This window comes from Oratosquilla oratoria, chromosome 14 (genome assembly GCF_046742065.1).
Source record: "Oratosquilla oratoria isolate Oo_2021 chromosome 14, ASM4674206v1, whole genome shotgun sequence".
Taxonomy (NCBI): domain Eukaryota; kingdom Metazoa; phylum Arthropoda; class Malacostraca; order Stomatopoda; family Squillidae; genus Oratosquilla; species Oratosquilla oratoria.
In genome coordinates, this window is record NC_134790.1 from 31,888,199 (window position 1) to 31,908,704 (window position 20,506).

A 20,506-nucleotide genomic window follows, 5' to 3' on the forward strand; every position below is an offset into this window, starting at 1 on the left:
CGTTCGTACATACCTACAAATATGCATACATATATACATACATACATGCATACATACAAACGTACATACATATGTACATACATACATTCGTACATACATACAAATATATATACATGCATACATATATACATACATGCATACATGCATAAATACAAACGTACATACATACGTACATACATACATACGTACAACTAGGAAATACATTCTAGATAGAAATGTAGATCGTCGTTCCCACTAGGGAAGTACATAAATACATAAACCAAAAGCTTTTTCCCCCTTACACGGGGGGTAGCCTAAGGTGAAGTAGTCGGGGAATAGGCGCCCCTGGGGGAAGTGTGACAATCTCCGGCTAAGACTCACGGGGCCAACCTCTGAGGCCCGAACACAAGAACCCATACAAGCAATAGTGTGTGTTGTTTTGATGAATATTTGTACCACGTCCTTCCGTCTCCTATTGACCTTATTTGGATATGGTGGTTGATTCCTTTTATAAGATTTTTTTTATAATCACATCCAGCTTGTCTCCGGACCACTGAACAGCCTTGTTCGATCGTAACCCCTCCTGAATTAAGCCCACCCTTTAGTTATGTATTGTAATCGCCTAACACTTCTCGCAGCTAAATGGGTGTATATGTATATACATACATATATATATATATATATATATATATATATATAATATATATATATATATATATATATATATATATACATATACATATATACATACCCCGCACTGAAAAACATGGTCAAGAAAACCTGAAGACGCATTAACGCTTTAACTTCATCTGACCTCGTTTGACCTCAGCTTCAGCAACGGAGATGCGGAAGACCTCTTCAGCCTTCTCAGGGACCACTCCCGACTAAAGAACCTCTTCTCCCTCTCCTCCACCAGGTGGAATTTCACAGACTTCTTCCACTCCTTCATGATGATCTTCCGCATATTATGTGGAGAATGGGTCGAGCCGCTGTGGGACTGCATGCGGGCAGGAAAGACAGAGGTAAGTTACAACTAAGAGCTTCTTCCCTTCTCCAATGCTCCAAACCTCCTTCTCTCCTTCACTCCAAACCTCCAAACTTCCAAACCTCCTTCCCTTCTTTCCCCCTTCCTTCCCTCCTTCCTTCCTTCCCTCCAACCTCCAAACATTCTTCCCTCCAAACCTCCAATCCTCCAAACTTCCTTCCCATCTGTCCTCCGTTCCTTGTTCTCTCCTTCCCTCCTTCCCATCTTCCCTCCTTCCCATCTTCCCTCCTTCCCTACGAACTTCCTTCCCTCCAATCCTCAAAAAAAATTCCTCCAAACCTTCAAGCCTCCAAACCTCCTTCCAATCTATCCTCCTTCCCATCATCCCTCCTTCCGTTCAAACCTCCAAACATTTTTCCCTCGAAACCTCAAACCTTCTTCCCTTCTATCCTCCTTCCCTCTTTCTCTCCTTCCCATTTTCCCATTTCTCCCCTTCCCTTCTTCGCTCCTTCCCTCCAAACCTCCAAACATTCTCCCCTTCAAACTTCCTTCAGCTCTTTCCCTCCTTCCCTCACTCCTCCCCTTTCTCCTTCCCTCCTTTCCCTCCTTCCCTCCCCTATTTGTCCTCCTTCCCTCTCACTTTTTCCCTATTCGCTCCTTACTTTCCTCCTTCCTCCCCTCCTTCCTTCCTTTCCTTCCGTTCTTTTTTGTTTTCTTATAGATTATCATTTGGGCCTTTCCTCGTGGGCCGTCCAGCAGCTAGCCATAGGTAGTTATTTTATATGTACACATGTATGCTTGCATGTATATATATACTGTATATATATATATATATATATATATATATATTCGTACATACGTGTATACATATTCAGATATTTCCTTTTTTTTTTTTTTTTTTTTTTTTCCGGTAGGCAATGTCTGTTATTCTAACCACCCAAAATGTATTTTCCAAATTAATATAAGCGAGAGTATCCATACTATTTCCCTCACTACAATGGCAAGGCTGTTAACCTTCACATTTTCTGCCCTGAGTCAATACCGTTGTTATTGTAGGTCATCAACAATAGGCACAACACTACTCTTCCCTTTCATAGATAATTAGACCCCGTGATGAACATTTGATTCGGTGAATATCAGTGTAGCAATGCCCCTGGTTTTCTGTTAAAAAAAATAAGAGAGAGAGAGAGAGAGAGAGAGAGAGAGAGAGAGAGAGAGAGAGAGGGGCCCATGTTGCTAAATTAGGTTCTGCAGCGGTATACAAAATCGCTTTTGACAAATGGCGGTCATTTTCTGCACGGGAGGGGAAAGTGATATGATTGTCTGTGGTCCCTCATCAGCTGCCAATCACTCCCCCCTCGTGCCGTGAATGACAGCGCGATTGGTCATGCGCACCTCGACAGCGATTGGTCATGCACAACTCACTTCTGGTTGGACTTCCATTATTCAATTTCTATCCAGTCTACTGCCCCCCCCCCCAAGCCCTCGTTTCCTTTTATCTTATTTTTTTCGAAAGTGCTTTTTGTTCCGTCTGTCTGTCTGTCTTTCTGTCTTTTTGTCTGTAACGTTGTCACCCACGTTTTGCCCTCTTAATTTGCTCTGATCATACCCATTCTACGGTCCCTTGTAAAGGTGGGACCTATCAATTTTCTTGTATCTAAAAGGTAAAAAATCAAGGTCAATGTCATCAAAAACGTCAAAAACACATTTTTGGCTATAACTTTCACCAACTGCCCTCGCTCAGCCGGACTCATATATATATATATATATATATATATATATATATATATATATATTTTTTTTTTTTTTTTTTTTTTTTTTTTGCCTTTGAGCTTATAGTGTTGTCTTTACTGTAACTTTTTTTGTGAAATAATAGGAAGCGTGTTGGTTTCGCATTTGTTTAGTTGTGGGTTCGAATCCCGCACTTTTTTCCTATTCCCAGCAGTGACTCTTTGTTACCTGACCTGACCCAAGAGTCCAAGAGCATATTAGAGCAAAGGTGGCGGATTAAGCCGCAATTACTCAGCGCCTCCTGGCGTAGGCTCCTCGCCTTCACATTCTCTGTTTTCTGACGTAGGTTCCTCTCTCTCTCTCTCTCTCTCTCTCTCTCTCTCTCTCTCTCTCTCTCTCTCTCTCTCTCTCTCTCTCTCTCTCTTTCTCTCTCTCCCTCTCTTTCTCTCTCTCTCACCCTCTCTCTCTCTCTCTCCCTCTCTCTCTCTCTCTCTCTCTCTCTCTCTCTCTCTCTCTCTCTCTCTCTCTCTCTCTCTCTCTCTCTCTCTCTCTCTCTCTCTCTCTCTCTCTCTCTCTCTCTCTCTCTCTCTCTCTCTCTCTCTCTCTCTCACCTACAGTTGTTGTTTTTTTTCTTCTTTTTTTTTAAGGAAGACTCCACTGACACTCCATCCCTTTTTTCCCTTCTCTTTCTGTAGAAGCGTTCGGAGACGTGCCTTGCCATCTTCCTGCCCGCGTTGGTCATGGGCAACTTCATGGTCCTCAACCTTTTCCTCGCCTTGTTGCTCAACTCGTTCAACTCTGAGGAACTCAAATCACGACAAGACGACATGGAGGACGAGTCCAAGGTGGTCCTGCTCCTCAGCCGCGTGAAGGTGAGTCCTTCTCATGATCCTCATGAGTCGCATACACCCATCACTTATATGGTCAAGTACGTGTACAGTACAAGGACGTGTTACATAAGTATAAGTATCTAAGCATCTAAGTATATAAGTATATAATCATGTAAGAATTAACTGTATAAGTATATAAGTGTAGAAGTGTAGAAGTACAAATATACAAGTATATAAGTTTACAATTGTAAAAGTGTATAAGTATATAAGCATTTAAGTATATCTATAAATAAGTATCTAAGCATACTATTCTAGACACTGGATATCTACATTTGTGTGTGTGTGTGTGTGTGTGTGTGTGTGTGTGTGTGTGTGTGTGTGTGTGTGTGTGTGTGTGATTCACCATGGTCTTGGATCATGTGTTGGACTCGTGATCGACAGCTATTCCCCTCCCGGAAGAGAGCTCAGAGCTCATATATATGTGTGTGTGTGTGTGTGTGTGTGTGTGTGTGTGTGTGTGTGTGTGTGTGTGTGTGTAATGAGCGACCTATGAACGTCTACCACTCATGACACCTCCCTCCCGCCCTCAGGATGCCATATTTCGATGCCTTAGAATAAGGAGTAAGAAGGAGAAGAAGGAGCTGAAGGCGGAAGACGAGATTACCAAGCTGGACGACGACGTACGAGCTGACGTCCTGAAACAAGCCTTCAGCGAGCCTGAGCTTCGTCAGCGTTGTGACGATGAGGAGGACCTGGTGCGAGGTGACCCTCAGACGCAAGGCTACGAGAGGATGAACATTGTGGGTAAGTATGAGGCTTCAGGGTCGGCCTTCAAGCTCGTCCTCGAAGCTCCTGAAGGCTTCCGGAAGGGTCTTAGTTCGTGATCAGGTTCTACTTCTGTTTGTCTCTTGTAACATGGCTGGGGCTCATATGCCCTCTAACACGTAAGCTAAGAGAGAGAGAGAGAGAGAGAGAGAGAGAGAGAGAGAGAGAGAGAGAGGTGGGGAAGGTGGAGGGATAAAGAGAGGGGGAAGGGAAAGAGAGAGGGAGAAAGAGAGGGGAAGGGAGGGACTGTGAGTGATGGAAAGAGAGAGATAGAGAGAGAGATGGGGAGGGAGTGGGAGAGATGGAGAGAGAGAGAGAGAGAGAGGGGGGGAGTGGGAGAAAGATAGATAAAAGAGAGAGGGAGAGAGGGAGTGGGAGAGAGAAAGAGAGAGAGAGAAAGAAAGACTCCAGTTGTGCAGGCAATATGTCAGAATGAATGCAACAATGCCCAAGGTGTTTACTCTATTGTTGTCAAAAGTAACTCTGTAGATTGTGTGTGTGTGTGTGTGTGTGTGTGTGTGTGTGTGTGTGTGTGTGTGTGTGTGTGTGTGTGTGTGTGTGTGTGTGTGTGGTTGTGTGTGGTTGTGTGTGTGTGTGTGTGTGTGTGTGTGTGTGTGTGTGTGTGTGTGTGTGTGTGTGTGTGTGCGTGCGTGCGTACCAAATGTAGCTCCTCCCTTAAGGAGTTTCTGAAGTCAGTAGACGGAGTTGATAAACACATTTTTTTGTATTTCTAATTTCTGTTCATAAAATCAATCACAGTTGGTTATTAATGCATCAGTAACCATCACAATCTAGGTTTACGTTATTTAACAATAACCTAATAACCCACCTTCTGCTGTGGATGTGGCTTTCCTCGGCTGGATAAAAATCACCTGCCGACCGCCAGAATAAAATAACAAAAAGAGTCAGTGAAGGAGTCAGACATCAACCATTGGTTTCCGAAAGGATTTTCGAAAGTGGAGACCACCACAGACTCCAACATTCCTTCATGAATGAAAAATATATACTTTCCCCCAACGCTCATTGCTCACTTCCAATTGCCATCTCTCTCTATCTCTATCCATCTATCTATCTATCTGTTTATCTATCAAGCTCTCTCTATCTATCTATCTATTTATCTGTATATCTATCAACCTCTCTCTCTCTATCTATCTATCTATTTATCTGTCTATCTATCTATCTGCCTATCTCTCATCAAATCTTTGTTTATCTTCTTCATTCTCATCTTTCTTGCTTTCTCTTCGGACTTGTCTTTCTTTCCTTTTTCTCGTTCTCCTTCTCGTTTTCCTCTTTCTCTTCTTCTTTCACTTTTTCTTTCTCCTTCTCTTTCTTCTTCTCTTTCTCCTCTTTCTCCTTCTCTCTCTACTCCTCCCCCCCTCTCACTCTCTCTATCTACCTCACTCTCTCCCTCTCTCTCTCTCTCTCTCTCTCTCTCTCTCTCTCTCTCTCTCTATCTCTCTCTCCTTTTCTTTAAACTTGTTTCTAGGAATGACCATCTCTTATTTTGGCACCGCTTCTCTCTCCCCCCAACCCCCCCAACCCCCTTTCCAGCAAGCAGCGGTCAAGGCTCCTCCGCACTTTGGAACGGCAGTGTCAACACGGCGATCTTCGACGATAATTCAAAATTTCAAAATGACGGTTTTTCTAACCGTCTCGTGTCTGTCTTAAAAAAGCAGTTACAAAACGGTGTACGCAAAACTAAGGTTAAGAGAGTACAGTTTAAAGGTAATTGTGTTCTAGTAATGCTCCTAGTCGAGCTTAGAGGGTGTCATGCACTAAGAATATCTAACTAGATGAGATAGATAGCAGATTAGGTGTTCTAGATTGTTAGATTCCCTACGTGTTCAACTAACGCACCATTAAGCACTTAGAAAGTTCACTTGAACACTGGCCTTCCTGTGTTACATTAATCTACGTTGGAGAACATATCCATATATGGATGGTCATTTAGGTTTTGAAGAGAACGGAGAGCTTAACCCATTCAACTCCGATGACAAGATGTCTTGTCATTTGGTCAAATAAAACAAAAAATCATAAAACACCAAAATGTTTGATCAAACACCAGAAAAATATGACGTTAGTCCTCGCTTCGCGAAGCGAGGACTGACGTCATATTTTTTCTGGTGTTTGATCAAACATTTTGGTGTTTTATGATTTTTTGTTTTATTTGACCAAATGACAAGAGTTTTGTCATCGGAGTTGAATGGGTAAAAGGTCTTCTTCATGGGGGAATGGAGGAGGGGGGATTTGCTGAATCAGAGCATAAGACGTGTAGCGGAAACAGCAGGGACACCATCCCCAAGTAACACCACTTTAATACGAAACCCCCCACTCTAGTTCCCCCCAAAAAAATCTCCCCCTACTCCAGACCCAGCAGCTCCCTTAGCCCCCCTTCTCCCTCCCTTACCCCCTTTCCCCTACCTCTTTTCCTCCTGTCCAACCCCCACCATTCCCCCCTCCCTTACCATCTTTCCCCTCCCTCTCCTCCTGTTGCACAAACCCCCCTAGATCCCACTCTACCCCAGACCCACCAATTCCTTTACCCCCTTCCCTCTCCCTTACCCCTCTTTCCTTAACCTCTTCTCCTCCTTCCTAACCTCCCCTCAACCCCCCAACCCCACGTTTCTTAGTCCATGAATGACTTTTTACCTCGGTCGACGAAACGCTTACCCCTTCTACCTCTTTCCCGGCTCTTAAGGAAACCTCATTTCTCTCCCCCCCCTCTCCCACCTCCATGTGCTTCACCCTCCCCATTCTTCCCCCATCCTCCAACTCGCCCTCCTCCCTTTTCACCCCCTTCATTCTTGTACCTTCATAATTAGCCTCGCTTTTCCCCCACTCCCGTCAAATAGTGGCGTGCTTGTCTCGCACTCGCTTAGTTGTGGGTTCGAGTCCCACACTCCTCTCCGATTCCCAACAGTGACTGTTTGTTCCCTGCCCCAACACTCCTTAAGCATCATAGGACAAAGGTGACGGCTTCGGCCGCAGTTACCCTGCTAAATGACCGACCCGTTTCAATCTATGAACTTCAACTATATTTCTTGGACGTTTCATACATCCATACATACGGACTCGATGGAAACAGAATGCAATACTGACATCACGATAACCTCATGTCGGGGGGGGAGCAAGTGGTCTCTTTTGTACGTCACCTCGTAATATTGTTGGTAGTGTCATACGTCCTAGGGTTCGAATCAGGTAGACAGAGCTATTTAGAGTGTGCGCGCGCGCGTATGTGTGTTTATATATATATATATATATATATATATATATGTATATATTTGTATATATAGAGAGAGCTGTGATGGTACCATTCAACTACTCTGGATGTTCAAAGAAGTCAGTTGAACTCCGTGACTTCCCAACATAAAGTAGTATTGGTGCGGGCACATGTTAAGCATAGATCGTAGCTTTCTCGTGTGAAACAACGAAAATTATTTCCTTAAGAAAAATATTGTTGTTATTAGTTATACATTGTGAAGTTGAAGACACATGTATACGTTGTGTAGCCTCTAAGAAAACACGGCAGAAGAAAGAAGGGTTTCACTAAATTTAGTGCCAGTGATTCCGCAAACCACTGAAATTCAAATAAGTGTTCATACCTCTGAAATAAGAATCTAATGTTAAACTAGAATAGCCTCTGGTCACGAAACTAAGGAATTTAATGTTTTTATTGTTGAATCACAGCCGATTCGGTTCTCGAACAGTCCACTACATCAACGTACCTCGGCCTCTTTTCAAGCCTTACCACTTACTCATATACCCAATTAAACCAAAAAAATTCCCAAACGACAGATTTTTTTTTCCTTTTTGACAAATTAATTATCGAGAGAGTTTTTAATCTTCTGTTAAAAATGTTCTCATATCATGAATCATTAGAATCAATCAAAAATAGAAAATAAAAAGCGCTATTTTGAATTGTTACGCGCGTAACCCTGTTGGACTATGCGTAACAGATATAATGTAGAACTACCGTACTAGAAAGGTACGCAATGAATAAACATAGATGTTCTTCCCCCCTTTGACGATGAGCAATACCTTACTGTTTTCTAGTTCCGAACATTTTCCAATTTCATGTTAAGGTCACTGGCTAGACTCCTCTTGATTGTGACCTTAATTTTAACCTTCATTGTGACCTTAAAAGTGACCTTTCACGGAGTAACATGAATTTAGTGTTGTTTTTTTTTTTTTTTTGGGGGGGGCATCCACTAGACTACTTCATTCAACTGTGATTGGTCCCTCTTGTTCAGCAAAATGCTAAAGAGGGTTCTTGATGTACTGTGGTCCCATCCTGGGAGGCGGGGAGCTCAGAAATTCATTCCGAATCACCGGAGTCCGTCCGTTGAACCCGAAGTCCGTTATATAGGACTCATTAAGCTTATTTCTTCATGATAAAAAGGTCTAGATGGTGATCCCGACAGCCAATAGTGACATAACCTGTCTCAGCACTGGATCCACTACCAACATACAACCCGTCTCATTATTGTCTTAGAATTCAAAACTATTTTATAGAATTAGATAAGAATAGTAATAACTATTCTGACCCAAGCTGCGGGCAGGGGATAGGGATGACCCTTTATCCACGGGGAGCTAAGATGAGAGGGAAGAAAGGATGGTGGATGGGTGTGGAATAGGTAGGGTTTGATGCGTGCCTTGGCAAACTACCTCCCTTATAAGTAGGGAGAGGCCCTTGGCATAGCGATAGAAAAGAATAATTGAGCCAAGTTAGGGTGACCAAGATTAGGGTGTGCTTGAGTCCTTGGTGTTCATAGACAGCTCCTCAGGTAAAGAGCACTGAATAGTGTTGTGTACGTGTTCTTTTGTACCCATCTAAGCCCACCACACCTATGTAGTCTGAGAGCACATATTTCGATATCAAGGAAATAGGGTAGCGAAGTCACGTAGCTCTTGAATAGACTTGATAGTCTGCATTCTACAAAAACGTTTATATCATTTTATATTCCTTTTAAGCACATGCTCACAATTCATCAAATTGGGTCACTGACAATGTTAACATGATAAAAAGAAATATTCACATTGAAAACATCTATTCCATACAAATACTTCTAAAACCACATATATTGTTTGCACCACAGTACAGCAATGAATGGAATTTTTAATAGAATTCTGTACTAATAATGATTTTTATCGTTAACATTATTGTTATACTTCCGTCTTATTTCTTCTTAAGATAACATAGATACTTCTCATCCATGTTCCTCCTTCTGACGAAGTTGTAGTCCCTACATCGTGGCACGAATCCACCTCTCCTCCTCCACGAAGTCCTGACCTAACCCCATTCTTTTTTGTAGCAGATGACGACCGTCCTGAGATCATCGAACTGTCGGACATGCACCCGACGGTCACCAACAGTTTCAAGAACGCGGACGCTTCCAGAGAATACTCGTACGCCCACCGCCAAGAACAGGAGACCCTCGAGTCGACTTATACCCAGGAATCGACTTATGCTCCGAGCCAACACTGCTCCGAACACGAGAACGAGTACCGGCAGCTGCAGTACCCGGAGATCAACCTGCAGCAGGAGACGAGCAGCTACAACAACGAGGACAGTGTGTCGGAAATTAACCTTTCGGACAGCAACATCAGCAAGATGAAATTGAATGAGGTAGAAACCGTCTCTTTTTGCTGGAGCTTTGTGACCTTTTGTTATGGCATTGAGGCCTGTATTTCAATCGTTACTGTAGTAAGGCATATTTACTACTCCAATTATGTATTGATATGTAACTGTATATTCATATGCGCACATACACATTTACACTACCTTACACACTAAAATACACACACACACACACATACACTATACATGTATATGTGTACATATATGTGTGTATATATTTCATATGTACGTATGTATATATATATATATATATATATATATATATATATTATAGCACATAAGTAACATAATATAAGTAATCACTTCTGAGTTTAATTTTCTCTGAGAGTGGGTTAAAAGTTTTAATATATATATATATATATATATATATATATATATATATATATACACACGTGTGCGTGTATGTGTGTGTGCGCGTGTGTGTATACGTGCATGTGTGTGTGTGCGTGTATGTGTGTGTGTGTGTGTGTGTGTGTGTGTGTGTGTGTGTGTGTGAGTGAGTGAGTGTGTGTATAACTAGGTATTTGTGTGTTTATATTTTCCTGGAAATACAATGAAAAAAGTAACACTCCCTTCCCTACACAGGTCAACTTCCCAGAAATGAAGAAGGACTTACAAAAGGGCAATGAACCGGTGGAGGTAGGTTCTCAATACAGAAGAGCTATTCCAAAATAACATATACTAACCCAATCAAGCAACCCTTTGCTCCAGTTCTCTCCAAATAAATGTCATAGTTTTCTAAATCCTGTTCTATTTCTTCTGTGTCTTCTAGCCATTTTGCTTTGTCGTAGTTTATGTATGTCTTCTTGGAGACGAGTTTCTTCATTTCTCTGCAAGGACTCTGGTCCTCCTTTTCATCAAAAGTGAAGTCGTGAATGGTTTCTTAATGTTGTTTGTTGATGGAGTATGGGTGAGCACATAGAAACGTCCGGGAAAACCGCTTGTTGTTTGTGTTGGAGGGTTGCTTTGAGGGATTTTCGCTGAAAATAAGTATGTGCAAGTTGAGGAATTGGCCTAAAGTGGCCCACACACTCGCAGGCCGCCTGTCCTCCCGCCGGACAAAATCAGAACTGTCCAGGCCAAGCTGAATGTGTATAGCACTCCATACACACTCAGTTTGGCCTGCACAGTGTATGGGCCGCTCAAGACTTTATTTCCTCTTCGTTGCTCAAGTAGAAGAATAGAATCGGTGTTCCCATCGTCTATTAATTTTGCTAAAACTCTGTCCACACAAGCATACAGTGTCTGTAGACAAAAGCGAGAATGTTGTTCTCGATAGCGAACTCAACATCTTTGTCCGCAGAAGACAAAGACGAAGAACACTTTGCTGGTTTGTCGTCTGTAGGCAAAGGTGGCGAGTCCCTCACCGAGACCACTATTCCCTTTTGTGTCTGCAGACACTGTATGCTCTCGTGAATGAAGCTTTAGTCCGTGTTTACTCAGAAATTACTCCCGTGACCCAACGTGTGTTCCCGGGCGGTGATGTTACAGGTCGCCTCATCAAAACCCTCTTTCGTTAGCTAAAACTAAACCTTTATGTAACTAGGTTAAGGTTAAACTGCTCTGCTGACAAAATTTCTTTTTCTTTGTCCTTCCCCCATCCTCCTCCTTCGCAGGGTATGAAAAAAAATGTTCCTTTGAACAAGACACAGAGTTGGAGCACCGTAATCAACTATGTGGAAAACATCACTTCGGGGGTCAAAGACGATGATGATCCGAGGTTTATGAAACAGGAGAGGAAGATTAAGGAGCCTGTAGACTGCTTCCCGAGGATAATCTACAAAAAGTGAGGACTTTTTATTTCCCATTTTTTTAATATCTTTTCTAAAGACTAAGTAAACAGTGAAGTTCCTCTTTGTTGATTGTCAACTTGGACACCCAAATTATGTTTTTCCAACTGTAAAAATTATATGAATAAAAAAGGAGCTGATGATTCTCTTGAAGCACACTTCATCAGATTTTATTAATTTGAAAAGGACCTCCTAGCTCGAACGGTGGTCTCGCTTCTTCAGGATCCCAATCACACTAAGGGTCACTCCTCTTAGTCGAATGAACAGAATTTACGCCGTGTGTGTCAGTAATAAATGAAACAGACTAATTATTGCTACCCTACCGAATGGCAGATTTTTTTTTTCTTTCTTTCTTTTTTGTCAGTCCAACTGGTTGTTTTCGTTCGGCTCAATCAGCCCTTGGAAAAAAAATTAAGCGTGCATTCGTTTTGATTCCAGATAACAAGGAAACTAAATATTTTCCCCCACGACTTGACATTCTTTTTAACTGGCATGATCTGGTCTCCCTGCGACCTGACCTGATGTGCCTGCTGTGGCCTAACCTGAACCGGTTTGACCTCGAACTGACCTTATTTCGCTTCTCAGTGACCTGGCCTGACAATACTGCAACCTATCACTTGGTTTCATATGACTTGGCCTAACTTCTTCATGACCTGACATCACCTCCCTGGTACCTAACCTGACCTATTCACGCTTCCCCACGACCTGACCGAACTTTCTCATGATTCACTACAACCTGTTACAACTTCCGACTTAACATGACTTACTCGTGACCTGATCCTAGACCCGCCCTCGTATGTCCGACAGTTGACCTGATCTGACATGACCTCTTTTCAACAGTGCTCCCTCCTGACCATGCCCCATGGGGTCTTGTATGTCTTAAACCTAAATTAACCTTACATGACCTGTCGTCGCCTGACCTCGCCTCCTGATGACCTTGTCTGACCGACACCTGATTTGTCATGACATGACCTGGTCCTTTGGGGGCTTACCTTCTCTCCTGCCCAAAGCAGACTGTACCAGAGATGTTACAACATCCGAAGGTACATCCTGTACGTGGTGACCTAACTTCTCTCTCGCCCTTACCAGAATACCGTGCTGCACGAAATGCACCCAAACCAGACTGTACGAGAGATGGTACAACATCCGAAGGTACATCCTGTTCGTAGTGGACAGTCCTTACTTTGAGTGGTTTATCCTCCTCATGATCTTCGCCTCCTCTGTCACCCTGTGCTTCGAAGATGTGCATCTTGACTCAAAGAAGGAACTCAAGGTAGAGAGGCACCGCATAGGTCCTTCGGACTTCTTTCGATGGATGTGTAATATTGTAGTAGAGATGTTTTGTATATAGAATATGATAGAATATTTTCACTGTACTACTACATACTCTATACTCACTATCTATACACGTTAGTTGTCGAAAGTATTTTTTCTAAAGATGTTTAGATTTGTGGTGATATTTTTCACTTTTCCTCAAAAAAATTAGAATTTGATTAGGGGATTTAAAAAGAAAAATCCCTCAGTTCTTTATTAGTTTTAGTCTTAATACAGTAGAGTACATCTTTCTACGACACTAATATTGCTTCTGAGTGTGATCTTTACTGATGTCTTATTCATGTGTTGCGGCGAATTAAAGGAGAGACGGGTATTTATAGCTATGTGTATACCTTTACCTATGCTTGGATTGCCTATTTGTCAGCCCCCGGGCCTGAGGATCAAAGCCAGCAACAACCTCGCCCCACCCCCCCTCCACCACCTCCACACAACAACCACAGCTTTATCAACCACAGCATGATATGTACATACACCCTCACGTACGACAAATCACTTCCACAGCAATATATATATATATATATATATATATATATTATATATATATAGATATGTATATATATATATTATACATATACATATATATATATTTATATATATAGATATATTTATATATATATGTATGTATATATACATATATATATGTATATATGTATATATTTATATATATATATATATATATATGTATATATATATATATGTGTTATATATATGTATATATGTATATATATATATATATATATGTATGTATAGATATGTATGCATATATATATGTATATATATATATATATATATATACATATATATATATATACGTATTTGATGGATAAATTATATACTTTTTTATTGTCACGATCAATGTCACTCACTCGTGTTAATATAACTAAACTCTTCAAAACTAACCACCACTACCACCACCACCACCACCACCTCCCTGTACACGTTTCACCACACTGCTTCCATGTTGGGCCATGCTCTGGTCTTTAGTGTTGTCAGCTATCGAGACTTCTACCGAGCCTTTATCAATGGACGCTGCATAAAGAAGACACGCCACCCCCCTGCGTGCCTTGGTCGTGGTGTTCCTTGTTTCTGCAGCACCCTGTAGTCCTTTGTAAACATCCGCTCGGTGGGCGGTTACGGTCTGCGCAAGCACGAGAGAAAGCATGCTCAGAGCTCCCGTGGCGACCGACAGCAGAAACCGAATAAAGAAATAAACGTTAATAGGAGGGGTTGCATGTTATTGCTGCCTGCACCACTATTATATATATATCTATATATATATACATGTGTATGTCTGCCCATGGGAATGAACGTCAAACATGTATGATCAATATATTGGAAATGTATGTATATGTATGTGTTTATGTATTGTATATGTATATATATATATATATATATATATATATATACATATACATATATATATGTATATATATATATATATATATATATATATATATATATATATATATATATATATATATATACCTAAGCTGTATATTTTCTTTAAGGATTGATAATGACTACATATTTGCAATTTTCATGTGATATTTTTCCTGGTCAAAAGAATAAAAAAAAAATCGAAAAGGCCATCAAGAAAATTACAAGTTGTTAAAATATGGTCACCTCCAATCAAATATACAGCATATATATATGTATATATCTATACATATATATATACATATGTATATATAATATATATATATGATATATATATATATGCATATGTTATATATATTATATATATATGTATATACATATATATATATATATATACATGTATATATATGTATGTATATATACATGTACACTGAATGGTTCCCAGTGATCAATTAATATCTTTTTTCAACCACAAATCACTTTTAATTCCATGCCATCGCAGTCGAGACTGAAGAATCACTCGATGGAGGCATTCGTTGGAAATTGAAACGTGGACGAGCCGAGGATTCGAACCCAGCTAACCCGTAACAAAGTTACAGTGACTTAAACCAATCTCTCTTGATAGCGCATTGGTTTAAGTCACTGTAATTTTGTTACGGGTTAGCTGGGTTCGAATCCTCGGCTCGTCCACGTTTCAATTTCCAACGAATGCCTCCATCGAGCGATTCTTCAGTCTCGACTGCGATGGCATGGAATTAAAAGTGATTTGTGGTTGAAAAAAATATATATATATATATATAATATGTGCGTGTGTTTATGTGTATATATATATATATTTACATATACAATATATACATATATATACATATATATATATATATATATATACATATATGATATATATATATATATATATATATATATACATATATTTCCAATGTGCATATGTTTGTGCATGTGCGTTTCCATGTACGTGCATGTAGTTTCTACGTATATGTACAACTGTACCCGTGCATATATATACATCTATGTTCACACGTATGTATGTGATATGTGTCTACATCTCCCGATTCACATCAAGGAGAGGCTATGAAATCATGTGTACGTTTTAGAATATGTATACAAGTGCACTTTCATATATACATGCATACTGTATATACAGTCGTATTAAACAAACACACATGAACACACACTCATGTATGTACACATGTACACATACACATTATTCAGGGTCCCTCAAATCCATGTATGTATTTGATTACATTGGAGCTCTACGCTTTCGTCCTTATGCATACAGAAATGATACTTGTGAATTTTGTTGAAATTGTGTGTTGAATCTACGACACCCACGAGAGGGCGTGCTCTCCCTCTCCCTCTTTCTCTCTCTCTCTCTCTCTCTCTCTCTATTTTTCTTTCTATCTCTCTGTCTCTCGAACTCTTCCTATATCATTTCATCCGATAATAGAAACCAACCAATAATAGAAATTTACCAAATATTTTGAGGACCTATGACCACATATGTGCAAGTATATGTATACATAAATACATACGTACACACATGCACACATACATACACATGTACACACATACATAGGTATGTACATGCACAATGTGCAAGCATACATGCATACATGTATTCTTACATATGTATACATACATATACTCGTATACTGTATAAGTATACATATATACAGACATCTATATACTATATACGTGCACAAGACCTTGTGATTATTGTAGTAACTGTTTCCCTGAGTTTCATTGACTGAAAAACCACGACCCCATAGCGCCTGGGACTTCAGGAGATCAGTCGCCGGTTCTTAGCTCTCCATAATGTGAAAAAAAATCAAGGAAATGCAATCGAAGCCGATATATATATGTGTATATATATATATATGTATATATATGTATGTATATATAAGTATATATATATATATATATATATATATATATATATATATATATATATGTATTATATATATATATATTTATATATATTTATTTATATATAAGTATATATATATATATATATATATATATATATATATATATATATGCACACCGGCTACCTGTAAGTTGTGGTCCAACAAGATGGACGTCCGAGAGACTCATCTCCCCTGCCGTTGCCCATCTTCACATCCCGTCAACGCCTTCACCTCTATCTGGAAGTGCGGCCCCGAGGGGATGACACTCGGTCTCCGGACCGTACCGAAGATCTGCCAATCAACTTCAGCAGTATTTCGTCCACCTTTTCACGTATGGAGAAATGACAACCGGCGACCGATCCCATCCTCTTGAGAGTTCTGAGACGACCCGAGGACCGCTGCCGGTTTCTGTGGGGTTGCGGGTTTCTAGTCAGTGACACTCGAGGCAATAACTGATATTATTACAATATATCTATAGATACATATTGTGCACACAAACACACACACACACACATACACACACATACACACTTGGTGATGTAGTAGTTAGCTTCACGGACTGTCGCTCTGTCGACCCGATAACGCGCCTCGCACAAGACATGAAAAAATCACAATATTGCAAACTGTTACTGTCCACCTTGAGCAAGGGGGTGGGTGAGTGATGCATAAGCATATATATATATATATGTATGTGTGTGTTTTGCAGTACAGTATACCATGGTCTTGGATCAAGTGTTGAACCCGTGATCGACAATCATTACTCTCCAGACGAGAGTAATATTATGATGCTACACAAACACCACGTTCCCTTGCTCAAGGAGGACAGTAATAATGTGTAGTGTTAATGGAATTTCATGCTCTGAAAGCGAACCTCTAATGTAAGATATCAAGACGTTACCACTACACCAGCAAGCCGTGTTTGTGTACGTTTGTGCACGCGCGCGTCTGTGTGTGTGTGTGTGTGTGTGTGTGTGTGTGTGTGTGTGTGTGCGTGTGTGTATGTGTTGTGTAAGTGTGTGTTAGTGTGTGTGTGTGTGTGTGTGTGTGTGTGTGCGTGTGTGTGTAAGTGTGTGTTAGTATGTGTGTGTGTGTGTGTATGTAGTTTCTGTGTGTATATATTTTGTGGGAGGGTGGGTGTATAGGTGGGTGGGAGATTATGTGTGTTTGTATATGTATGGATATGTATATGTGTGTATGGGTATATTTGTATGTTTGTGTATGTACAATATATGGGTATGCACATGCCTATGTGTATATACGAATATGTGCACGTGTTTATGTACGAGTTATGCATGTGTGTTTAAGTTTGTGTGTGTGTACGTGTGTGTGTATGCCTCTATGTGTATGTGTGTGTGTGTGTATGTGTGTGTGTGTGTGTGTATGTGTGTGTGTATGTGTGTATGCCTGAGATGGATGAACAAGAATGAGCAAGTGTCTGTGTATATATCCACGTATCATCGTCGGTTTAGTTACATACCCGTGTACCTAAACATAAGCACATCATGCGTCCATCACCACGAATGTAAGGGTGTACGTGTAAATGTTTTTGTCTATATATGTTGGGTTTTCCGTGTTTATGTGTATTTACCAGTTCACGTGTGAGGCATGTATTGTCTTCCTCTCCACTCGACGCGGATTTTTGTACCCATGTATGCACAATGAAGCCACCCTCCCTCTTAACAAAATAAGATCAACAAAGTCCCTTTTCACTCTGCAGGCCACAAGTTAGTATTCATGAGTAACAAGGCCAGAATGGGTATTCAGGGTCATCTTGTGATTCACAAGAGTAAAATTTTGTCTTATTCTGGCCTTTTTAGTCCCGTGGCCTTTTTAGTCCTGTGGCCTGATTAGTCTAATTAGTCCCTTGGCCTTATTAGTATTGCCCTGTTAGACATATAATCACCAGGCACCACAGATGAGATTGTTATTAAGAAGTACAGGGCAAGTTGCCCCCCCCCCACCAATTCCCCTCACAGAATGGGAGCGAAATGTACCATTGAACAGGTGTCCTCGTCGGTGACCCTGTCCTCCCGTAACCCCCCCCCCCAAAATGTCCGTCCCCCCCCCCCCAATATATCCCCCATGTCCCCCCCACGGCACCACAGTAGAAGGTCAAGTTGACTCTACAGCGTTTTCCCCTTGTGGTTGTCGCCTGGCCGCCTCCGCCCCCGCCAACCGCCCTTCATTATCATCACAAACTTTATAAAAAAAAAAAAAAGGAGTTATTTTCACGTTTGCTGGTGATGTCCTTAGTATACGCTCGATGTCTGTCCCCTTGCACCACACCAATTCCACCAACCAACCAACCACCAGTTTCCAAATAACTCCTTGTTTCCTATCACCACCACCACAGCCGTCGCCTAGGCGCGACTTTCTCTATCTCGTGTGTGATGTTGCCACTGCAGTCTTCTTTTTATAAGGAGAGAGTGTTGTCTCCATTTTCTCTTTATATTTACTCTTGGTGTTTTAATTTCTTAAGAATCCGTGTATTTTCATTTGGTGTGGTCACTCATCGTCATGCTTCAACTGCATCGTAAGGCCCTGACATTGCTTCACTCTATAGTCTATACTCTTTCTTCACCCTCAGCCCAAATCTTCGCCTTGCAACTTAGTATCTGTTCCATCGCCCATCATTGGTACACTCATCTGATCATCACTGTGTCTGTTCCAGCCCCCTTGTGTGTGAAATGCTACGTATCTTGGCTAAAAGCGTATTGTAATGCCAAAACAGTATACTCTCCATGCTAACTGACATAAGTCCTGTCCATGGCAAGGATAACCTTAAACCCTGAGGCTGGGTTTTGTAGTTCGAGAGTGTTTGTTTGTTTGTTTGTTTGTTTGTTCGTTTGATTGTTTTACTTAGCTTAAGGGTCCCTTATTTTTCATCTCAGAGACATCCACTACCACTCAAAATCTATTCACCAGTCCTAGCATTAAAATCTACATAGAGACCATTCAATCTCCTTTCTCCTCAGTCATGGTTCAGATCATTTTTGTACTGAGAGCTCTCTACAAGATCTTTTTTTAGTAACACTAAACCCTTTAGAATAATTTATCCCAAAAACTTCCTATCAGTGGTTACATCCTAATTGCTGGCAACAACTTTCTAGAAAGAACGGAATCCTGGACGATATCCCCTCCCCCCATCCCCCACTCTCATCCCAGTAATTTAACGCTCTCTCTTTCTCTCTCTTCTCTCTCTCGCACTGCCCCAACGCAGGAAATCCTGAACTATCTCAACATCGCATTCGCCGTCCTATTCACCATCGAGATGTTTCTCAAGTGGATCTCCTTCGGCTTCGTCAAGTACTTCACTTCGGTGTGGACCCTCCTAGACTGCTTCATCGTTCTGGTCTCCGTGTGCAGTCTCTTCATCGAGCAGGATAACCTCATTGCTCTAAGGAGTCTGCGTACGCTGCGCGCTCTCAGGCCACTTCGAGCAATATCGCGGTGGCAAGGGATGAAAGTAAGTCTCTCCTCTTTTATTCTCTATTTCTCTTTCCGATGAATAACAGTGGTTCTCCACCTTGGGTCTCCGGGACCCTTGGGGCCCACAGCTTTTCCACAGTGGAACCACAAACCGAAAACTAGTTGGATTTAGTGGATGTAAAGCGATATAATTTAGTGTTTTAGTAGTCTTCTCCAGGAAGCTAAAGAACAGCAGGACATAAGAAAATAGTTTAACAATATTGTCTTGGAGCCTTTCGCTTGGACTAAGTTCTTCTGTCGATAGCGAGAAGAATGATCATGATAATGTTCCGTAGGCATAATAAAATCGTCAGGCGACAGCCAAATTTATATACAAGTACAGCGGATCACTGCTCTGAATGTATGGAAGACGCAACTACATGTATGGTCCCTAACAAAAGTAATGTCGCCTCTCCTACAATTAACATTTCGAATATAGCCCCAAGACCTGTCTATATTAATAATTCTGTTCGTATTCTTTATATAAGATAATTCATGTTTAGTAATATCCTATTGCATAATCAGCAAAGCAACTGGAAGACAGGAACATGGCAGTGTAGGTAATATTTTGAATTTTTCAGTGCTACTTGCTTAGTGCAACACATAGAGTCCACAATATATTA

General features: G+C 41.0%; 1 protein-coding gene across 5 annotated transcripts in view; it reads left to right on the forward strand.

The window, feature by feature from the left end:
* The window catches only part of LOC143032828 (sodium channel protein 1 brain-like), a 766,195-nt gene that overhangs the window by 706,354 nt on the left and 39,335 nt on the right, over positions 1 to 20,506 (forward strand). For 4 of the 5 annotated variants that reach the window (XM_076197936.1, XM_076197935.1, XM_076197938.1 and 1 more), the window contains 8 exons: positions 896 to 1,001; positions 3,391 to 3,567; positions 4,116 to 4,329; positions 9,663 to 9,976; positions 10,574 to 10,627; positions 11,605 to 11,774; positions 12,868 to 13,051; positions 19,636 to 19,881. In XM_076197936.1, coding sequence (XP_076054051.1) covers positions 896 to 1,001; positions 3,391 to 3,567; positions 4,116 to 4,329; positions 9,663 to 9,976; positions 10,574 to 10,627; positions 11,605 to 11,774; positions 12,868 to 13,051; positions 19,636 to 19,881 — 1,465 coding nt within the window. The remainder of the gene's footprint in view (positions 1 to 895; positions 1,002 to 3,390; positions 3,568 to 4,115; positions 4,330 to 9,662; positions 9,977 to 10,573; positions 10,628 to 11,604; positions 11,775 to 12,867; positions 13,052 to 19,635; positions 19,882 to 20,506) is intronic. The other variant, XM_076197937.1, reaches the window with a different exon arrangement.